General features: G+C 39.3%; 1 protein-coding gene and 1 pseudogene across 1 annotated transcript in view; one reads left to right on the top strand and one right to left on the bottom strand.

The window, feature by feature from the left end:
- Positions 1 to 7,687, bottom strand: part of LMNB1 (lamin B1) — a 44,691-nt gene extending 37,004 nt beyond the window's left edge. Inside the window, exon 1 of the mRNA XM_016121939.2 lies at positions 6,943 to 7,687. Coding sequence (XP_015977425.2) covers positions 6,943 to 7,301 — 359 coding nt within the window. The 5' untranslated portion in view covers positions 7,302 to 7,687. The remainder of the gene's footprint in view (positions 1 to 6,942) is intronic.
- Positions 740 to 858, top strand: LOC118607450 (annotated as a pseudogene).
- Positions 7,688 to 20,065: the final 12,378 nt, after the last annotated feature.

Here is a 20,065-nt window from a genome sequence, read left to right on the forward strand (position 1 = left end):
AGCCTATGTGCATTTCCTAAATTTCTCAATATATATTGAACGCCAACAGTAAATATATATTAAGTCCAAATAAATAGTAAATCTCCACCACCTTCTCCACTAAGAAACAGAAAATAAGTTTATCATAATTACATTTCAGTATGCCTCTAAATTTCTTCAAATTCCTAATTTGGATAAAATTCATCAATTATTATGAGACAAGTAAATGACAGGATAGAAAAAGGTCTGTTTTTTCATTCTTCCTAAGATTCAGAAAACTACTGCTTACTACTTGCCCCAATTATACAAATGAGAAATGAGGGCTCAAAGAGTTAAGTGCCTGTCCCAAGTCACCAAAAGTAGAAAGTTGCAACTTCATGTAGCGCTTTTGCTTGATACTACCCTATCTCAGGCTATTATGACAGACATTGCCACAATTATACTTGTATGCATTTTTTAAATGAAAACATACAAATCCAAATTTCTCATTAGAGTTTTCCTTACTAATGTATTGAGAAAGCAAAATCAAAAGAATGCTGCTTTCCCCAAAGGAATATAAGTATGCAGGCTTGATCCCTCAACTTCAAACCCACCCTCCTCAATGCAAAGATGTTTGTGGATGGAAGGAAGAAATCTACAAATCTTCAGGTCCATATATACCATGAAAAAAAAAAAACAATCAACATTATATTTTATTCTGTTTGGAAGGGTAAAAACTTTTTATTGTCATAAAATAAATATTTTTGAAAAGCACCACTAGGTCTATGGCCACACTACCCTGAACAAGCCCGATCCTGTCTGAGCTCAGAAGCTAAGCAGGGCCGGGCCTGGTTAGTACTTGGATGGGAGACCACCTAGGAAGACCAAGTGCAGTAGGCGAAAAAAATATAAAAAAAGAAGGGACTGTAAGCTGACAAGGTCCTTATAATCTGTGAGGTCAACCAAAGGTTGCTTCGCCTAAAAAGTAAAGAAAATAAATTTAAAAAAAAAATTTAAAGTACTGATTGTTTTTAAAAGGTTATGATATTCTGCTTTAAATAACAAAACTTTTGTACACTATCTCAAATATTGGCTCTAAGGGCTTATGCCTATTAAGACATTAAACTGTTTCTTGGAACAACCTTTAAAAAATTTTTTTACTGAAAGGACAGTAAATTTGCTTGCTTAACATCTCAAACAATCCTACAATCTTATTATAGTAGATAATACCAATGAGCCCCTATCACCATTTTCCTGATTCAGTCATAATTCTCAAAGAGAAACTCAGTTAATTTTGCAGATTTTTAAGCTTTAATGTTTACTATAAACTAAATGAGGAATAAAAGACAACTTGTAGAATCTGATGAGTCAAGTGAACATAATAAGCAGTCAATTTAAAACACAAATCCACAATCTCTTACATGCACTTTCAGAGTTCTAAAACTTAAAATTTTTCATTAATTCATTTGGTGACAAAACCAGACCTGAATGGATGTTGAGTCTATTTGTACTGGTCTTTCTGCACTTACTGTGGCTAGTCATATCTCTCCCTGCAGAAATAACTATTTTACCATGAAGTACTATCCCAAACCCCATTGAGGGTGCTGTATCCAATATGTGCACATCATATTACCTTTTAAAACTACCTTTTAAAATGGAACTGCTTTTATTTCCAAAACATACATGGGTCATATGCGTTTTACCTAAAAGATTATGAACCTGTATCACTGAAGGAAAAAGAAATGTATGCATCTACAAAATTAGTTACTGAAAGATAATTGACACACTCAATTTACTCTTATATCAAGTTTCCTGCATATTTAGTTAATACTGAAATTCTGACATAAGTCAATCTTTCTTTACTTTTTGTTTGAAATGATGACTGATGGCATTCATCATCATTCTTTTAAGAAAATGTTCCCGAAAAACCTTCCAATGAAATATAATTAGATTTGGACTGAATTGGAGTAGCATCATCTTAGAAATCTGAGGTCTTTTTTCTTGTGGATACAAGACCATCTTCATGGAAGCTTTGTCAAATTCTCTACAGCAGGACCAAACTCTGTCTTTGAGGAATGCTGTGTGCTGGGGAACCAAAAGGGAACTTAGGAATTTCTAAACCATAATTCTCTCGACTACTTCCTTAATCTAAATCTACCTAAATGATAGACTAATTTTAAAAGACTCTGGCTCCAATAAAGTAAATACGGAACATGATTTTTAAGCAAATAAAAGACCTTAAAGGACCCAAACACACAATAAGACATTGTTTTCTTTTCATCTTATAAATTATACTTCAATTATTGCTAAAAATTAACTGATTTTCAAGGTGATGGCTTACTACACACAGGCATTAGCCTCCCCACTAGAACCTAATAAAAAGTCAGTAAAGCATACTATGTAAAATAAATCCATAGCACCAAAATAAACAGGAAAAGGATCATTAGCAGACATTTCAACAAATTTCTAGAAGAAATGTAGACAACAGTACATTTCACAGAATATTCACACAGAGGCTACAAAGGATAGTGAGGCAAACTTAGAAAGATTAATTCATGGAATAGCTTTGCATGTGGCCCTCCTCAGCACCCCTTAGTCTAAAAGCAGGTTCTCCAACAAGTTGGCCAATAACACAGCTCATTCTTATCTAAAAAGGTCCTAATTTGTTGCTCTATTCAGAAAATGAAGAGCTATTTGAACAATAACAGCAGTTAATACTTGACCAGACATTATTTGTTAAATGTAGGATCAAACCAAAGACCAAACTCAGTAGCCAAAAAAAAAAAAAAAAAAAAAAAAAAAAGAGCAAACAAAAATGACCAGGGAGGAAAGAGATAATCCAATTAACTGAAGTGGAAATTTAAAAAGAAAACCCTAAATATTATCTTCAACTAAAGAAAACAATGCATTCTGAAAATAGGAACAAGCTGAATAAAAGAAATAGATATACCAAAAGATCTTAGAATTTAAAATATGATTTCTGCCTTTAAAATGTCCTACTGTGATGGAGAAGAGACAAAGTAATTTCAGAGAATGCCAAAATATATATATACATACATATATACAAGAAACAAAGGGGCTTCAAATTCCAACTAGAGAAAACAAAGAAAATAGAGCAGAGAAAAGGTATGGAATAAAGTAAGTTTCCTAAAGCTAAACAGAGATCAAGCCTTTAAACTGAAAGGACTCACTTATAACATCTGGATACATGACAGAATATCCATATTTAGACCTATCACCATGCAATTTCAGAAAACCAGAATAAAAGAATTCCAAAAGCTTCCAGAGAGAAAGAAAAAAAAAAAAGCAATTACCAAAAGAAAATAACTGACTGGCATTAGACGGACATTAACAATACTAGATGCTAAAACACAATGGAGAAATATGGTAATTTCCAATTCTAAGGAAAAATGTTAAACCAGTATTCTATACCTAGCCCAACTTTCATTTCAGCATGAGACAAAACAAACTTATTTTCAAACACACAGGAGTCAGAAAGTTTATCTCCCGCCATCTTTTCCGAATAAATTACTTAAGAGATGTTCTCCAACAAAATGAGAAAGAAACTAAGGAAAGGAAAATACATGACCCAAGAGGAAACTGGATCTAAATCCAGTAAATTCCTAGGATGTCAGCTACACATCTTAAAGTGCAGAGTTCCAGGAAAGAAAGTAGACTAATAGGTATTATGATTACATATCTTTAAAGAGTTTGAAGACATGCAGAAGACAAATATTTCTTTAGTCAACAACAACAAAAAAATTAAAGGCTATTTAGGGACAAAATTGTATAAGGAAAGTTAGAGTTGAAATATGAAACAAAAGAAAATGGGGCATGTTTTGAGCAACTGATAGCATATTAGAAAAAAATAAATATAGCAGCCCCCATCCATGGTTTTACTTTCCAAGATTTCAGTTACCCACAGTCAACCACAGACCAAAATTATCAATGGAAAATTTCAGAAATACATAATAAGTTTTAAATTGCAAGCCATTCTGAGTAAATATGAAATTTTGTGCTGTCTTCCATTTCACCTGTGCTGTAAATCATCTCTTTGTTCAGCAAATCCACACTGTATTCACCACCCACCTATTATTAGTCACTTAGTAGCCCTCTTGGTTATCAGATTGTCTTTTGAAGTATCACAGTGCGTGTGTTCATGTAACCCTTATATATTTAATAATAGCCCGAATGTAACAGTAGTGATACTGGCAATTCAAATATGCCAAAGAGAAGCCATAAAGAGCTTCCTTTAAGCAAAAAGGTGAAAGGTCTCGACTTAATAAGTAGAAAAAAAAAAAATCTTATCTTGAGGTTGATAAGATCTACACTAAGAATGACTCCTCTATCTGTGAAATTGTAAAGGAAAAGGAAATCTGTGCTAGTTTTAATGCCAAACCCCAAACTGCAAAAATTACAGCCATAGTGCATAATAAATTAAGATGGAAAAGCCATTTAATTTGTGTGCGGAAGACAGAAAACATTCTGACTGATGGCAACATGTTGTACCAGAATGCAAAGAACCTATGAGAAGACTTCAGCAAGGGATACATTGAAATGTGTGACTACATTCACATAACTTTTATTACAGTATATTGTTAGAACTGTTCTATTTTATTATTATTGTTTTAATCTCTTACTATTCCTAATTTATAAGTTCAACTATCATAGGTATGTATGTACAGGGAAGAACATGACATACATAGGGTTTGGCACTCTCCACTGGCAGGGCTGGAGGGTGTTATGGGGGGGAGTAGTCTTGGAACATAGCCTCCTCATATAAGGGGAGACTACTGTACACCTAATCCTGACAACACAAATATACATACAGATTCAAGAAAAAATATAATCCCAGGACACTATTTGGCATCTGAGATTACTTTCATCAGTCCCTCAGACTTAACCACACTATCCCTTCAACGGCTTTATTTTTATTACCTAGTATCTATTACCCAATATTAAGTCACATACATTATTTCATTTATTCCAATACACACATTCTTCACACTTTAATCCTAATGAAAACCAGCATACACTTTACAATCCATACACAGCATTTTACAACTACATCAGCCAGGTGGCAGTCTTGTTACTGGGTGAAAAACTGTCAATGGATACCTTCCGCAAAGATTATAAAAGTACCAGCACCAAAATGAAATATTTATTTGCTTGCTGGGTACCTCCTCTACTGCTTTCTCAGAAACATAAGGGCAGTAACTTTTTTTTCTTTTTAAACTCTGTATCCTCACACAGAACAGTAACTGGCACATAATCAGTCACATTTTAACATCTCTGAAATTAGAATGGGTCTAACAGGATGGGTTCTACATATATAATTGGCCCTGAAGTTTTTTTTCTTCTTAGTGGTACACATAATAATGGTGGGCCATACAAGCAATAGCATCTAAGATTTCAATAAATTCAGTAACAAAAAATTTAGAGGAAGATGGAGACAGTGGTGTGAGTGAATGGACCCATTTCAAAATATGACTACAAAGATTGGTAACTTCAAGAAACAGAAATATAAGCTTATTATTTTTGAGATGTGAAACTAAATAAATAAAAACATGATTGTCTCCTGGAAAGAGGTAGAGATTATTTTCGTTCCTCACTAAAAACCAGTTTATATATACACACATATATATATATACATTTTACCAAGTGCACACACGTTTTTACAAGTATTTAATAAAGGGTAAGTACAGGTTCAAAAATACAAAATCAGAGACTAAGACAAGGACATTCACACAGATAAAGACAGAAAGACATCCAGGGGAAAATGGAAACAAAGTCAAAATCGATTTTTATTTGGCAAAATTTTAATTAGCAACGGGGATAGAGACCGTGAATTCTGGGCTCAAATTTAGCAAACCTCTGAAACATGAAATCTACATTAAGTTGTCCAACGATGACGATTATGCCACTTTGCTCATCAGAAAACCAAAGCAGGATCAGCAAAGGCTTGCAAGTTTACCTATGTACGATGGAATTAAAACTCAGAGGCCCCTACATTGAATAATTACAAAGCCACAACACTCCACATTTACACACCCTTTCATTTGTCCTGGCCTGTCAGCACAATGACAGACACAGGGACTGAGCAAGGTGTTTCCACGATCCGAAAAACCATTATTATGGGGGTGCAAAAGCTGAGGGAGGTACTGCTGCCTTGGGGGTAGGCGGTTCACGGATCGGAGAACAGTGGCCATGTCACGCAAAAACCCAGATGACGAGTCCCATGCACCCAAGGGCATCCCGCCTGTCTCCGCAGACAGGATAACCTTCCCCAGTGAAAACTAACGAGCTTGAAAACCCAACTTGCCCTGGGCGGGCAGTGGCGCGAGTTCACTCCCCGCCCCTCCCTCCTCTCTCAAGGCAGGCGCAGAACGATCACAAAATGTCACAGGCCCAAGACTAAGCGCGCCAAAGCGAGACCCACCCCCGGGAGACCGGGACGCTTAAGGAAGGTCCCTCCCCTTCCTCCCTCCGCCCCGCGCGGAGCTCATTCATTCTTGAGGCGGACAGCAATTCTTCCCCGGCCGGCCACCCCGGCACTGCAAACCCCCAGATGCTTTGTCTCGCGCCGGCCGGAAACCGGGTTGCGAATTCAAGCGTGCGCCCGGGCGCCACCTCCCGGCACCTGGGGCCCCGGTGTAAGATGACCCTTCTTTACAGAGGGATCCGAGGCTCGAAGCCGGGCGCTCCTGCAGCTCCAGGCGCGCACATCGCGGGGTCCTGCTGAGCAGCCAGATTCAGGAAATGTGCCTCCCAGTCCCACCATCGCTACAACTCAAGCCCCCTTCGCAACCCCTGCACCCTTTAAGAAATACTAGATTCTTTCTCCATCCAGGAGACCGAGACCCAGCCTCTTCCGAAGGCCGTGGGCACGCCGGCCCTCGCTCTCCTCCGGGGTTCTCGAGGCTGCCGCGCGCTGCGTCCCCTGCCCCTCGCGCGCGCTAACACGGTGGCCAAGCGAGCACTCACTTGAGGAGCAGCTGGTCGTGCTCGGCCTTGAACTTGCCCAGCTCTATCTGCAGCTTGGCGCGCTCGCGGGCCGTGTCGTCAAGCGCGCGTCGCGCGTCTGCCAGCTCGGTCTCGTAGAGCGCCTTGAGGCCGGTGAGCTCGCGGCCGCGCACCTCCTCACGCTCCGTCACCTGCAGCTGCAGCGCGCTGTTCTCCGTCTCCAGGCTGCGCACCTTGTCGATGTACACCGCCAGCCGATCGTTGAGTTCACGCAGCTCTTCCTTCTCCTGCAGCCGCGACAGCCGCGTGGGGCTCAGCGGCGTGGAGGGGCCGCCGGCGCGGCTGCCGGTCCGCGGCGGCACGGGGGTCGCGGTCGCCATGGCAGGCAGCGGGACGATCGGCGTGGGGAGGCCGCGGGCGGCACAGGGACACGGAGCAGGCTGAGGGGAGCGAAGCCGGGAATGAAGGCACGAACTGGCGTTCTGCGATCGCGTAGAAGCCGGCGTGTGAAGGGAGAAGCACCTGGGATGGCGGGAGCGGGGTTACAGCACAAAGGGCAAAAGGGGAGGACTACGAATCAATCGATCATAAAATGCCCTTTGTAAGAAAACGCGCGCACACACACACACTCACACACACACACGCACACACACACACACACACGATAGGGGGGCAAGGGTGACCGGGAGGGCCGAGCAGGGTCCGTGCGCCGCCGCCGAGTATCCCGCCCGCAGCACTTTGTTTCCTTTCTGGCGGGGAGGAGGGGCGGGCTGGAGGCGAGCCGCGGGGGGCGGAGGTGGCGCGGGACCCAGAGCAGCACTACTCAACATGGCGGGTGCGTTTCGGTGATCCACGTGACCACTGCCGGCCAATGGGGAGCCGGCGCAGTGCTCCTGCCGCTCAGGGGCCGGGCTTGTAAATTCAAAATTAGGCCCTTGGGCAACGGTCAGCTCCGCGCGCTGGGCTGGGCTGGGCGTGGCGGAGGAAGGACGGGGGTGGCGGGGCGCCTGGGACTGCTCGTCTGTTGCCTTGGGCTGGGCACAGCGCTGGCGGGACACTCCCACCATCCCATGGGGACCCCTGGAGGGGCGGGGTCCGCGGGTGGCGGGAAGGAGCCCGGAGGTTTCCGGGGCGGGTCCGAGCCACCGCCCACAACCGGCGGTTCAGGGAAATTCAAATATAAACGTCTTTTACAGCCACACGCAAAACCCGTAGAAGCCAGGGCCACCGAGGGCGTTGTAACCTTATCCCCGCCGGTGTACAGGGCTCGGAAAACAGCCTGGAGGCCCCGGGTTACATAATGGGCGTTGGTGTTGAAGATGCAAAACCCAAGTGCGTGCTGGTTCCTAAATGCAAACCTTTATTTTTCTCTCAGAAGGGAAACAGTGTATCGAAACACCTTCGCGTCAAATTACTGTACGGGTGTCTTGAAGCCGATAAAGAACACAAAAACCAGAAGACCTGACATTAAAACATTTACTACCAGTGCTGATGGGCGGTCCCCGATCCGCTTATTTCTTAATTTAGGTGTTTATAAAATCAAAACCACCTCACAAGCGATGTGATTAACATGTGACTGAGTAAATAGCACAAGCTGTTAATTGATATGCTTCACTAAAATCCAATGTATCAAAGTCTAACCTCGTGAAAATTTAAGTAAAAGTGACTTGCTTTAAAAATGGAGTCTCCTAAAATGTAATTGACAACTGGTTCTAATAAAATGTCCATTAATCCCTTTGAAAGATTAACTTTTCGGCTAACATCAATGGGGATTTAATATGTTCCCTGCACTGGACTTTTGGTGGATTTTCAGCCTACACAGCCGCTTTGAGGTATGGGAACTGGATTATTTCCATTTGAAAATTCATCTATTTTCTAGATGAAATTCCTTAAAGCCACCTAGCAAGTGATGGGACTGTTTTTGAACTCAGGCGGTTTCAATTGACTCCAATGCCTCATCCTTAACTATATACCAGAAGGCCACCTCGCAACCTAGTAGGAACACATCTGTAGAGTAATTTCAGGTTGGTTACTGTAATAATGACAGAAATAAAGACCAGGGTGTCAAACATTAATCAAGTCCCAGACATATAAATTAGTGAAGGGCACCTGGCTTCAAATTTCTGGGCACTCCCTGAGTAATGATACCTTCCTTAACAGTTCTATTTCCTGCCCCCTTATCGCAAATACAATAGACTCTTAAACACTGATTTGAACTGCCCCGGTCCACCTATACTTCACCCCCGGCCCCCAATAAATATACAGTAAGCCCTCTTGTCCTTGAATTCGGCATTTGCGGATTCGCTGATGGAAAACAGTATTTTCATCCAGCGATTAGGAGTGGGCATTTATGAGTTAGCAAATGCAGAGGGCAGGCTTAAATCATACCCTGATTTTCACTTTCAACTGCACAGTGTAGACTCACCTAATCTTAGTGTTGTTCTAGGGTCAACTCTACTTCCTTCCTTAACCTTCTATTTTGAAGTTGGTGTTCGGAGTTTATGAGTAAGTATTCAGACAATTTTAATAACTTTAAAGCATCCGGAAAATTCAAATTACTGAGGAAGAAGTGAGGCCTAAGGAAGGTGAATGTTGGGTCCAAGGTGGTGGAATCAAGATTTGGAATGTAAATCCCCTCTGGTTGAGGCCCTGTCCAATACAACGATGGTTTGATTTTACTATGCACTCCCCTTTACCTCAGACTTTAAGAAAATATTTGGAAATTTTCTTTTAAAATTATATTATCCACTTTTGAAATTTTAAGACTGTGCAAAGTGATTTCAGGTGTGAGCTCTACTGCTGTCAACCCCATAAAGCTTCTCTTGATAGAATCTGTCAATCTCAGATTCTTTTAGGAGACTCATTATGTATCCTGTTATCAGCAACAATGAATAGATCGGAGTCAGACAATTGAAGATTTGTTATTGATAGCTGTGTAACGTCATGGAAGTTATTCCTTGGTTTTCTCATAGGGAAATAGGGGATAATTCCTACCTTGCATGGATTTTTAAAATTAAGATCAGTGTATAGTGTGTTAGACATATTATATGTGATAGCAGAGCAACAATTCTTATTAATAGTAATTCTATGTCTTCAATCAAAAACAATGAAAAAAAAATGGAAAATCTCTTAGCCTTACAATTAGGCAATTGTTCAAACATTAGTACTTTACTAAATATACATTTCCCTTATTCTCTTGGCTTTTCCCATGCCTCACAGTACCTGGAGTAAGGCCTATTTCTTCCCAGCCCTCTTCATTTAACTCCTAAAATCCGATCACCGCCAATGTTCTCCGCAATGAATTAGAAGAGAAATAAATACCATACGAGTTTGGCGACAATGCTTCTGTATTTATAAGGACAATTGTGATTTCAAGCATTCTCTGCCTTGTTTTTCCTATAAACCTTCACTTACTTTTCAGGGCACATGTTTTGATTATTGGTTAGGCCATGTACATCCCCACCAAGCTTCAACTTGCCATGTCATCATTTCCCTCTTCAATACTCCTCCCGTGATTCACAGCTAGCTCACTACTGCTTATTTGACACGTGCCCTACTTTCTGTATATCATTTGGATCTGAGACAGAAAAATACAGGATACTTACCAGATCTGGGCAGAAAGGAGCCCAAACTAGGATGGGGGTGGAGAGGCAGAGACAGGGAAAGGAGAGACTGAAAGCTAGCAGTAACCACTTTTGTCCCAGGAGAGGGGAGTGACAGCGGCAGATAGTTAACTATACATTCCAAACAATGGGATAGCTAGGGCTGCAGTACACAATGTAGAAAAATCTTAAGTGGTATCTCTCAATATATGTTTGCCGAGTAAATGAATGAATAAATTAAAACATGGCCTACTAGGCCAGGATTCCATTTAATATACTTTGCAAAGTTAATACATTTTTAGTTATAAAAGTATATGAATAAATCATGTTTCAGAAATTTGAGTGAAAATCCAGAATTCTTTCCATCTCTGATTTTGATTTTTGTGTTTTAAAAAGAGCTCACGCGTTTTAAATGTGTGTTTATCATCTTCAATAGAATTCTTCTTTAAGCATAGCCTCATGAAATTTATACACTGCTCAAAATTTTTTTCTAAAGTGCTTGTTAATATCTGGGTATTTGTCAATAATAGAACTATAAAAGTTATTTTAACTCAGTGGTTCATCTTACTGATAGCTTATGCTAATTTGCACTCCTGCATTTTAGTTTTGTTATGCCAATATATGGTCATAACGCTACAACACTTTTCTTTAAAAATCTTTAAAGCATTCTTAAACTAGTATTTATGCATCTGATTTTTAACCGTTTTTTTAATCTTACAAAGGTATGCCCCTTCAGTCTTTATTCTGCATTTTTGCCTTTAGACTGGTTAAAACAACGGTAGAAACTGGTGCTAAGGTATAATAAGGCTTATAAAAAATTCAGCTATTTCTGCTCTGGTTGGAACTGATCCCACCCAAAGAGTTAAGGGTTTTCCTTTTTATTATGATTAGTCTTTAGCCAGCCACTTTATCTATCTTGATGTATGGGTTATTCCTACCCCGTAACACTTCAGTTTAGTCATTTAATTCTTAGGCTGTAGAATTAAGACTTTATTGCCTAAAATATCTTCCCCACCATCCTTCCTCTCTCATTTTGCCTGAAATTTCTCCATAAGACTTCGCCTTTTGGGTCAATCTAGAAAAGTTAGGGCACCATTTCAAGCTCCCCACAACTGAGTTCAAGAAAGCAGAGGAAAAAGGAAAATACAATATTTGCATAGATGATATGGTAAAAAAAAAAAAAAAAAAAAAAAGGGAGAGAGAGAAAGGCAATCTGGCTGAACCGATCCCCTCTATCCCTTCTTCCTATTCCTACCACCCCATCCCCAATAGAAGCCTCCTGTCTGAGGAAGGAAAGAGAGTTTGAAACCAGATGCACTATGGGAGTCATGCTCCCTTATCCACCCCTGAGATGAGGGTAATGGCTGAGGATCCAAGAGTAAAATGGTTTGTACCTCACAGCAAAGTCCCCTGTTTTCCTTCACCTTGGTCCAGCAGAGCAAAATCCAAAAGCAGCCTTCTCCAGAACGATGGCAGTCAGCAGCCTTGAAAAAGTGACAAGGAATGTAAAAAGTCGAGTGCAGAACAGCCTAACCTGTGATGGTTAATTTTATGTGTCAACTTGGCTGGGCCATGGTGCCCAGATATGTGGTCAAACATTATCTGGATGTTTCTATGAGGGTGTTTTAGATGAGATTAATGTATAAATATATGGACTTTGAGTAAAGCACACTGTACTCCATAATGTAGGTGGGCCTCATCTAATCAGCTGAAGGCTTGCACCAGAATGACAGACAGACCACTCTTGAGCAAGATGAAATTCTAACAGCAAAAAACCTTCAGACTTGAACTGCAACATTGACTTCTCCTGGGTCTCCAGCCTACTTGCCTACCCCACAGATTTTGAACTTGTCAGCCTCCATAATCATATGAGCTAGTTTCTTAGAATAAATCTCTCTCTCTCTCTCTCTCTCTCTCTCTCTCTCTCTCACTCTCTCTCTCCCTCTCTCTCTCTCTCTCTATATATATATATATATAAATGTATATATATAGATGTGTATATATAGAGACACGCACATATATATTTATAAACATATATGTGTGTGTATATATAGATGTATGTGTAGGTATATGCAGACACATAGATATGTCTATACATGTATGTGTGCGCGTGTGTATGTATGTATATAGACATACACGCACATCCTGTTGGATCTGTTTCTCTGGAGAACCCTGACTAATACACCTTCCCAATGCCCATGAGAATGATGTAGAGAGGCTAAGGAAAGCCAGCAGACTTAATAGGTGAAAAAGACAGAGAAGCTGCAGACTGACCTGGGTGGACTGACCACAAGGCATGGTGGAACTATGGACACTCAGCAGAAGAATTGGCAACAGATGAGACAGAGGCCAACATACTCATGAATCTCAATAAGTCACATCTAGAGAAAGCCAGCACGGAATGGAGACAGAGCAAAACCAAGAAGCAGATGGCTCTCCCTATAGTAATTAAATCTCCTTGGACTTAAAACCAACCTCAGGTAGATTAGGAAAGATAATGATTGAAACATAAACATAAACTGGTCTATGCCACTTGGAGATTGCAACCCCATCACCAAAATGTTCTCCTACATTTCTTCATACTGCTTTTCTCCACCAGTGGATTTGGTTCCAACATATGGTTCCCTCCACAAGGTGGAAAAGCTGGCATCTGGGAACCCCAAGCCTAAGTTCTCCTATTTGCTCACAATATAACAAATCTCAGGATAACTGATATGCTTGTTTGGGTCACCTGCCCAGCCCTGAACCAATTACGGTGTCCAGTGGTGGGATGTACTCTGTTTGGCTGAGCCCAAGCCAAATTCCACCCTTTGAGAGGCAGGGTTAGGGGAGAGTCAGGAGTCAAGGCTGCCCTCACCAAACCACATTGGTTGGGTTTCCATTCAGAATCAGGAGTATATCCCAAAAGGGGTAAAGGGATGCTGGGCAAACAAGAATAATATACATCTACCTCATGAAAGGAGAGTAAAAGAATTAACCTAAATAGTTCTTTTCTGGCCTAAAATTCTCCAGAGATTTAGATAGTTTTTAATTGTAAAAGAGAAACTCTTAAAGATTAGGATACCTAAAAAGTTTAATTTATTTGCTTACTCGTTAATTGATACATTATTCATCAAACATTGTGGGGGACTTACTATATGCAGAGGAAGAATAACTAAGGTACATGATCCCTGCTTTGAGGAACTCAGCAGTACAGTTGTAGACAGACAAGCATACATCTAAACAAATGCTGCCTCATAGTGCACCAAAGGAGGCATGAACAAAGTAGTGTAAGTATGCCAAGGACCAGACAGGCCTCTGCGTCAGGGATGAGGAAACCACTTACAGACAGACGATTTCTGAGCTAGGCTTCAAAGAATGTCGGCCTCCAGGGATTGGCAAATGGATCCAGTACTTTACGGAGGAGACCTGTAAGTGGCAACCCACAGCCCCCAGGGAGAATTACAGGGAAACCCCAGATGGAATTCCTCATCTCCTTATGGTATGCTTTTTATTTCAAACTGCACTGCACAGGGGATTCTTTAGACTAGGAATTAATAAGGTGATAAGGAAAGCTAGTCTTAGCTTTTGCCCTGGCTTACTTTAGTCAAGAAAAATGGTAAATCGAGGATATTATTATTTTAAAAAGTAATTTGCTTAAGCTGATTCATAAAATAAGTTATGCCTTGCCTGAAGCAAAACAAAAATAGAAAACCAATTAAGTAGGAAATTTTATTGAGTAACTCCTGTGAGCAAGGCACTGCACTGAATGCTATGAAAGACGGTTTTGTTTTTTTTTAAATATTAAGTGTAATTTGTTCTCTCAATAAAGGTATTGTATTGTGTGTGGAAATGAAATGTATACACATGAATAAATAGGTTAAGCAATCAAGCTATGAATGACAAAAGCCCCAAAGAGAGACACACTTATGACAAGTGTCCCAACACTGGGACTGCTAACATTTAGTGAATGAAAAAAATCCTTTCAGGTCAGGATAATGTAAGATTATATACCTGGGATTTAATACTACCCAAAATATTTTGTTAAAATCTCTGAAAAGAGATGACATTGAAAAGTGATTAGAGACCTCTCAGATTTGCATATATATTGAGTAAAGGAACAACTGAGATTTTCACATATTGCTAATAAGGGTGTAAAGTAGTACAACCACTTCAGAAAACTCTTTGACAGTTTTTTTGTAAAGTTAAAAATGCACCTACTCTGTAGTCTAGCAATTCTATTCTCAAGACAAACGAGAGCTCATGTCTACTAAAAGACTTATACAAGAAGTTTATAGTAGCTTCATTCATAATAGCCCAAACTGGAATGAATCCAAATGCCCATCAATGGGGGAACAGACAAATAAATCATGACATAAGTACTATTCGACAATTAAAAAGAATGAGCCATGGATTCATGCAGCAACAAGGATGAGTTTCACGAACATTACATTGAATGATTATAGTATGTTTTATATGATTATATAGTATGTTTGAGCACTGACTATTCTACTGATCATACTCAAATACTGGTCTCTAGTAATCCAGAGATCAAAATTCTTTTAATAATATAACAACTTTCTGAGCAACTAAAGACACACCACTAGATTTATTTAATAAGAGTAGAGAAGTAATTTTACAGGGTGATGGCAAAGAAGGAAAGAAAAAGGGAGTTATCAGAATCTGGGGTAGTAAAAAAAATGCCTATTGTTTTAACAATACATACTAAAAGTTTGACTAAATCTTCTTGGCCAGACAGGCTTTGTGAAAGCTGTGATTCTCAACTCTGTGTGTGTGTGTGTGTGTGTGTGTGTGTGTGTGTGTGTGTGTGTTGCGGGGAGAAGTGGTGGAGGGGGGTGTCAAGGATTGGGAGGAGAAACATAAAGCTCTGTGTTCCTAAGGGGCTTTCTCGGGTTTGGGGGGAAATGAGATTTTATGTTTATCGAAAGAGATCATGGGATGAAAAAGTTATGAGACACTGCTGTGGAGAACATACAGGAAGTACAGCACAGAGCTTCTGCCCTTAGTCTTGCCGGGGCTATGGAATTACATCCAGAACCATGGAAACCTATATTCTATTACATACCAGAAGTAACTAGGTCAGACAACCTGCCATGACAGCCATGTCCGCAGAAAAATTCTGTCACTCACTGTGACATCCAATTGAAAAAATCACTCTGTAGTAACTGGAATGAACTTCTTCACGAGATTTTCAGAAATTTGTTGTCATTTAAAAGAAATTGGTTTCATTTCTCTAATCTTAACTTCTCAGTTTCTTTTCATTTACTATATACTTCCTTTAAGGGATTTAAGTTGAGTCGATTTCAAGTGAAGGTTGGAGAAGCAAAGTCTTACTTGTCATAGGGAAAAGGGAAGTCACAGGACGAGTCCAGAATTTTAATTTTTAAAGGTAAAGTAAATCCAAAAATGTCTGCTTCACCTCAAAATAATTACTATGTCGTTCCTCCTATGAACCCCCATAGCATAATCATCCATAGCAGTCATTTGAAACCAAGCATACTGCTTTTTGGTCTATCATTTCAACTAAATCATAAGACTCAAAGACAGCAGAATTTTCCTGGGGGACAGTGCCAATGATGAAGTGTTGTTCATGGCACCCAAATGGGAGTAGAACAATATATAATAATGAGTGATCTAAGTACCTTTCACCAATATTTCAATTCTCATAATGAGTCTACCTTATCTAATAAGAGATCCTTCTGTATACTTTCTTTGAGCAAAAAACTGTACTAGGCAAAACAACTATTTTTAAAACTTTGTAAGAATTCTATTTGGAAAGCTTATTTTCTATTACTCTTGTCTGAAAATAAAAGTCTGATCTGTAATGTTTATTTTAGTGATTATGTATTACTGATAAAATAGTACCAAGTATAGTAAATAGCAACATATAATGCAAAACTTTTTCTCCTTAAATACAAACAGTTTATTTCAGTTTTACTGTATCATCTCAAATGCTTCCAGCAAACTTAGCCATGATTGTTAATGAAGAAATTGGAGAAAATCATTCACTCGATTAAGAATGAATATTTAGAAAATTGAGTATGGCATGCTAAGCAATGAGAAAGAGAACCATAGATGTTTCACCAGGAGCAAAGGAAATCTGGTTAGCATTAGACATATTGCTATATCTAAAAGACTTTCAGCCAATAGGATATATATTAAATACAAGAATAAGATACATGTTTCATGTATTAGCCAGCACAAGATGAATGTGAATGTTGGAAATTTAATAGAAGGGAATTATAGAATTGCACTTTAGGATCAGAATTAATGCTCTATTCATCTCCAGCAATATGACTGGATCTCTCTTTCACTTTCCATTTGTCTTTTTAAAGCTCCAGAAAAGATTTGAACATAGGACAGCAAAGCAGTTGAAGACCTGGGTGCCAGATCTCTCTCTGCCATTGGGGCCGGGGCAAGAAAGAACACATAGAATGCTTTAGCAGTAGAGCGGGTTGATTTAACCAATCATTGGACAAACAAAACAATATTTTGGGGACCAGTGGAAATATTGGGGTCAGGTAGAATAAAGGCAGGTCAGTGCAGACTTTAGAGTTAGGCATACCCAAGTGTGAATCCTGCTCACTCATTCATTATGTGACCTCTAGCAATTTACTTAACATATCTGTGCACCTTAAAAAGTAGAGAAAGAACTACTTTATAGGGATGTTGAAAGGATTAAATATATTAAAGTATGTTAAATGTATCTGATACAGTGTTTAGCAAATATTTATTACTTTCCCTTTTTCTACAAAAAATAGATATTAGAAGCTTCCCAATTTTCAAAGCTACTATTTAAATTAGCATATAAAGCATTACAGCAGTATTGAGAAAACCAGTGCCTATTACAATATTGCATTTTCAAAATGTTAACTGTTTTACTCTGTCATTCTTACTCATGTTTATGTTGGCATAAAGTCAATAAGTATATTATGGATTAGTGCATGTAGTGATTGACTTATAACAACTTGCTTCCATTTAACAGACTTTCAGTGAATACCTTTATGACCAGCTCAAGAGAAATTACAAAATGAGCAAGACACAGTCTGCATCCCACAGAAACTGACAAGTGTTCAAGGAAAAACCAATGTGAGTACTTCTGACATGTGTTCTGCTGAATCTTTTTACAATTATCTGTGAGCCAACTAATTTCCAAACACAAGATGATAGATATGGCTTTTGAGTTTGAATTCACAGCCAGTTTTATCATTTTGTCAATTATTTTTTAGACATCCAAACACAGTTTGATTAGTTTGAATTGATTTTTGTAATAGAAAGGACAAATAACTTTCAGTTGTTGTCAAAATGTGAATGGGCATTTAGTTATTGCAAAAGATGGAAGGAGATAAAATCTCTTTTTTTTAGATACATATAATATTTAAATCTAGATTTTCCCTTTGTATGTTCCTCCACCACTTCCACATTTTAAAGAGAAAAAAAAAGTACATGCTTTCTGCATTACCACAAGATCAACCACTACTGCCTGCCAGACAGAAAAAGGGTGTCATTGGGGGTACAGCCATCTGCTTGCCACTGGCTTTTGGTGAGGCAAAAAAAGCTAATTAGCACCCCCAAACTCCCCCTCAGCCCCACCTCCTCTCCATGCCTCTACCGTCTGGCTGGCCTCCCCTTCCTTCCCACACCAGCCTCTTTCTGCATCCTCTAGCTTGGAGAGGTCAAAGATGTTTGCCAATCCTATGAAGAGACAAGAATAGGCTTTAGCAGCACCCTGGGCTATGACTTTCTAAAATTTAAAAGGAAATTACGCACATTATTCACACCACCACCACCACCACCACCACCACCCTCCTCCCTACCAACGATGCTCTCTTTCACTGATGCCTGTTATCTTAGTTAAAGCATCTTTTCTTTCCTGTTCAGGAAAATTGGTAGATCTGGAATCCAATTTATTTTACTAATTGACAGTTGTTTAATGATCGGCAAGTACCTAATTCCTGCACTGAGCCTCTCTCATCTATTTTATTAGGGTCTAGGGGACCAGAAATGGGATATAAAATCATTAAGTAAAGATAGAATATTTCATCATAAAGCCACAGGAAATGGTGAGAGGGTATCATTTCACATGAATCAGCAGTGACAGCTCAAATGCCATTACTTACTTTAAAAAATGTCAGCTAAATGGACATCAGTGAGGCAGACTAAGATTTTGAGACTTCACAGAATAAACAGAGTGAACTTGCTAACTAATAAACGAATACAAACTAGCTGTTAACATGTAAGAAATATGATTCTTCTATTTACCCGAAAAATAATGCTATCTGGATAAATCGATGTTTCACTAACAAAATCCTTGTTAACTTTAGATTTGGTTACAAAAATAAGTATTTTTCCTCCTGTACTTCATTTTCCTTCTGACTTATATTTTCTCTTTTCCTACCTTGTAGTAATACAAGCTATATACTTTTAAAAGGAAAATCTAACCATGTCAATTTAAAGGAAGAAAGGCAATAGAAACCAAACTTTGAAAATTACAAAACTGTAAATTGGCTCAAAATAAGAATCTGATTAGAATCTTGAAGTTAAATTATAGTTAAGCTTACTATGAAAAGACTCACTCTTTAGTTATATTTCAAACACAATATAAACTTAAAAAAATATATCATGAGGTTTTGATATCAGAATTTTTACCTCACTAAAAAAACTTGCTAAAAGAAATTGTCCAAGAGTATCTTTTTATTTTAATAACAGAAGGAAAAGAAGCCCAGCAAATTAGTTTAGAATATTTTTCTAAGTTAGATAAAATTAAGCTGTGACTCAAATCTGTACAGAACATCAGATGCTTCTTACCAATAGGGGACATCTATAACATTTTTGGCTGCTCATCCCTTGAACTGTCTTTCTATGTTTGAGGAATTCCCCACCATTTGAGTCTTAGTGAGAGACAGGGTCTGCCTCTCACTCTAGATACTAAAAAACAGCCAGTCAGCCATTTCTTTTGCAGGCCTAAATTTGGCCAATCAGATGCACTAGCCCTAGAATTTGACCCAAAGCAATGTTAAGAGTGGCAAATCCATTCTGGTTTGCCACATCCAATTTCCAAAGGCAGTAGGGGCAGGGCAGCATCTTACACGCAGTGTCAGTGAGGGTGGCAGTTGCAGAGTCTGCTCTTCCTTGGCAGCAACAATGACCTTCCCAGACAAATTCTGGGACCCCCGGTATATAGCCTCCTTTCACCCAGGACCTCTAGCCTTCCCACCTGACATGTGTTCAGTACTTTCCTTTTCCGTTTAAGTCATAATCAGCATCTGTTGCAGTCAAAAACCCTAAGGGACACAGAGCCTCTGGAATAGTGACTTAAAATTTTTTAAATAAGGAACCAGGGAATAGAGTATAGTTTCTCTTATAATCTACATACCGTTCATAAAAGATGTGTAGTGGAAGGTGAGATCGTTAGTAAAAATATATATGTGTATTTTTCCTTAATGTAAGTCAGGGAGGTGTGTCTAGGAGGATAGATGGGGAAACGCTGGTGTCAGTGATAGTCTCGAAACAGTGAAGGGAAACCTTATCCCTTTATCTAT

This window comes from Rousettus aegyptiacus, unplaced genomic scaffold, assembly GCF_014176215.1.
Source record: "Rousettus aegyptiacus isolate mRouAeg1 unplaced genomic scaffold, mRouAeg1.p scaffold_m13_p_8, whole genome shotgun sequence".
NCBI classification, from domain to species: Eukaryota; Metazoa; Chordata; class Mammalia; order Chiroptera; family Pteropodidae; genus Rousettus; species Rousettus aegyptiacus.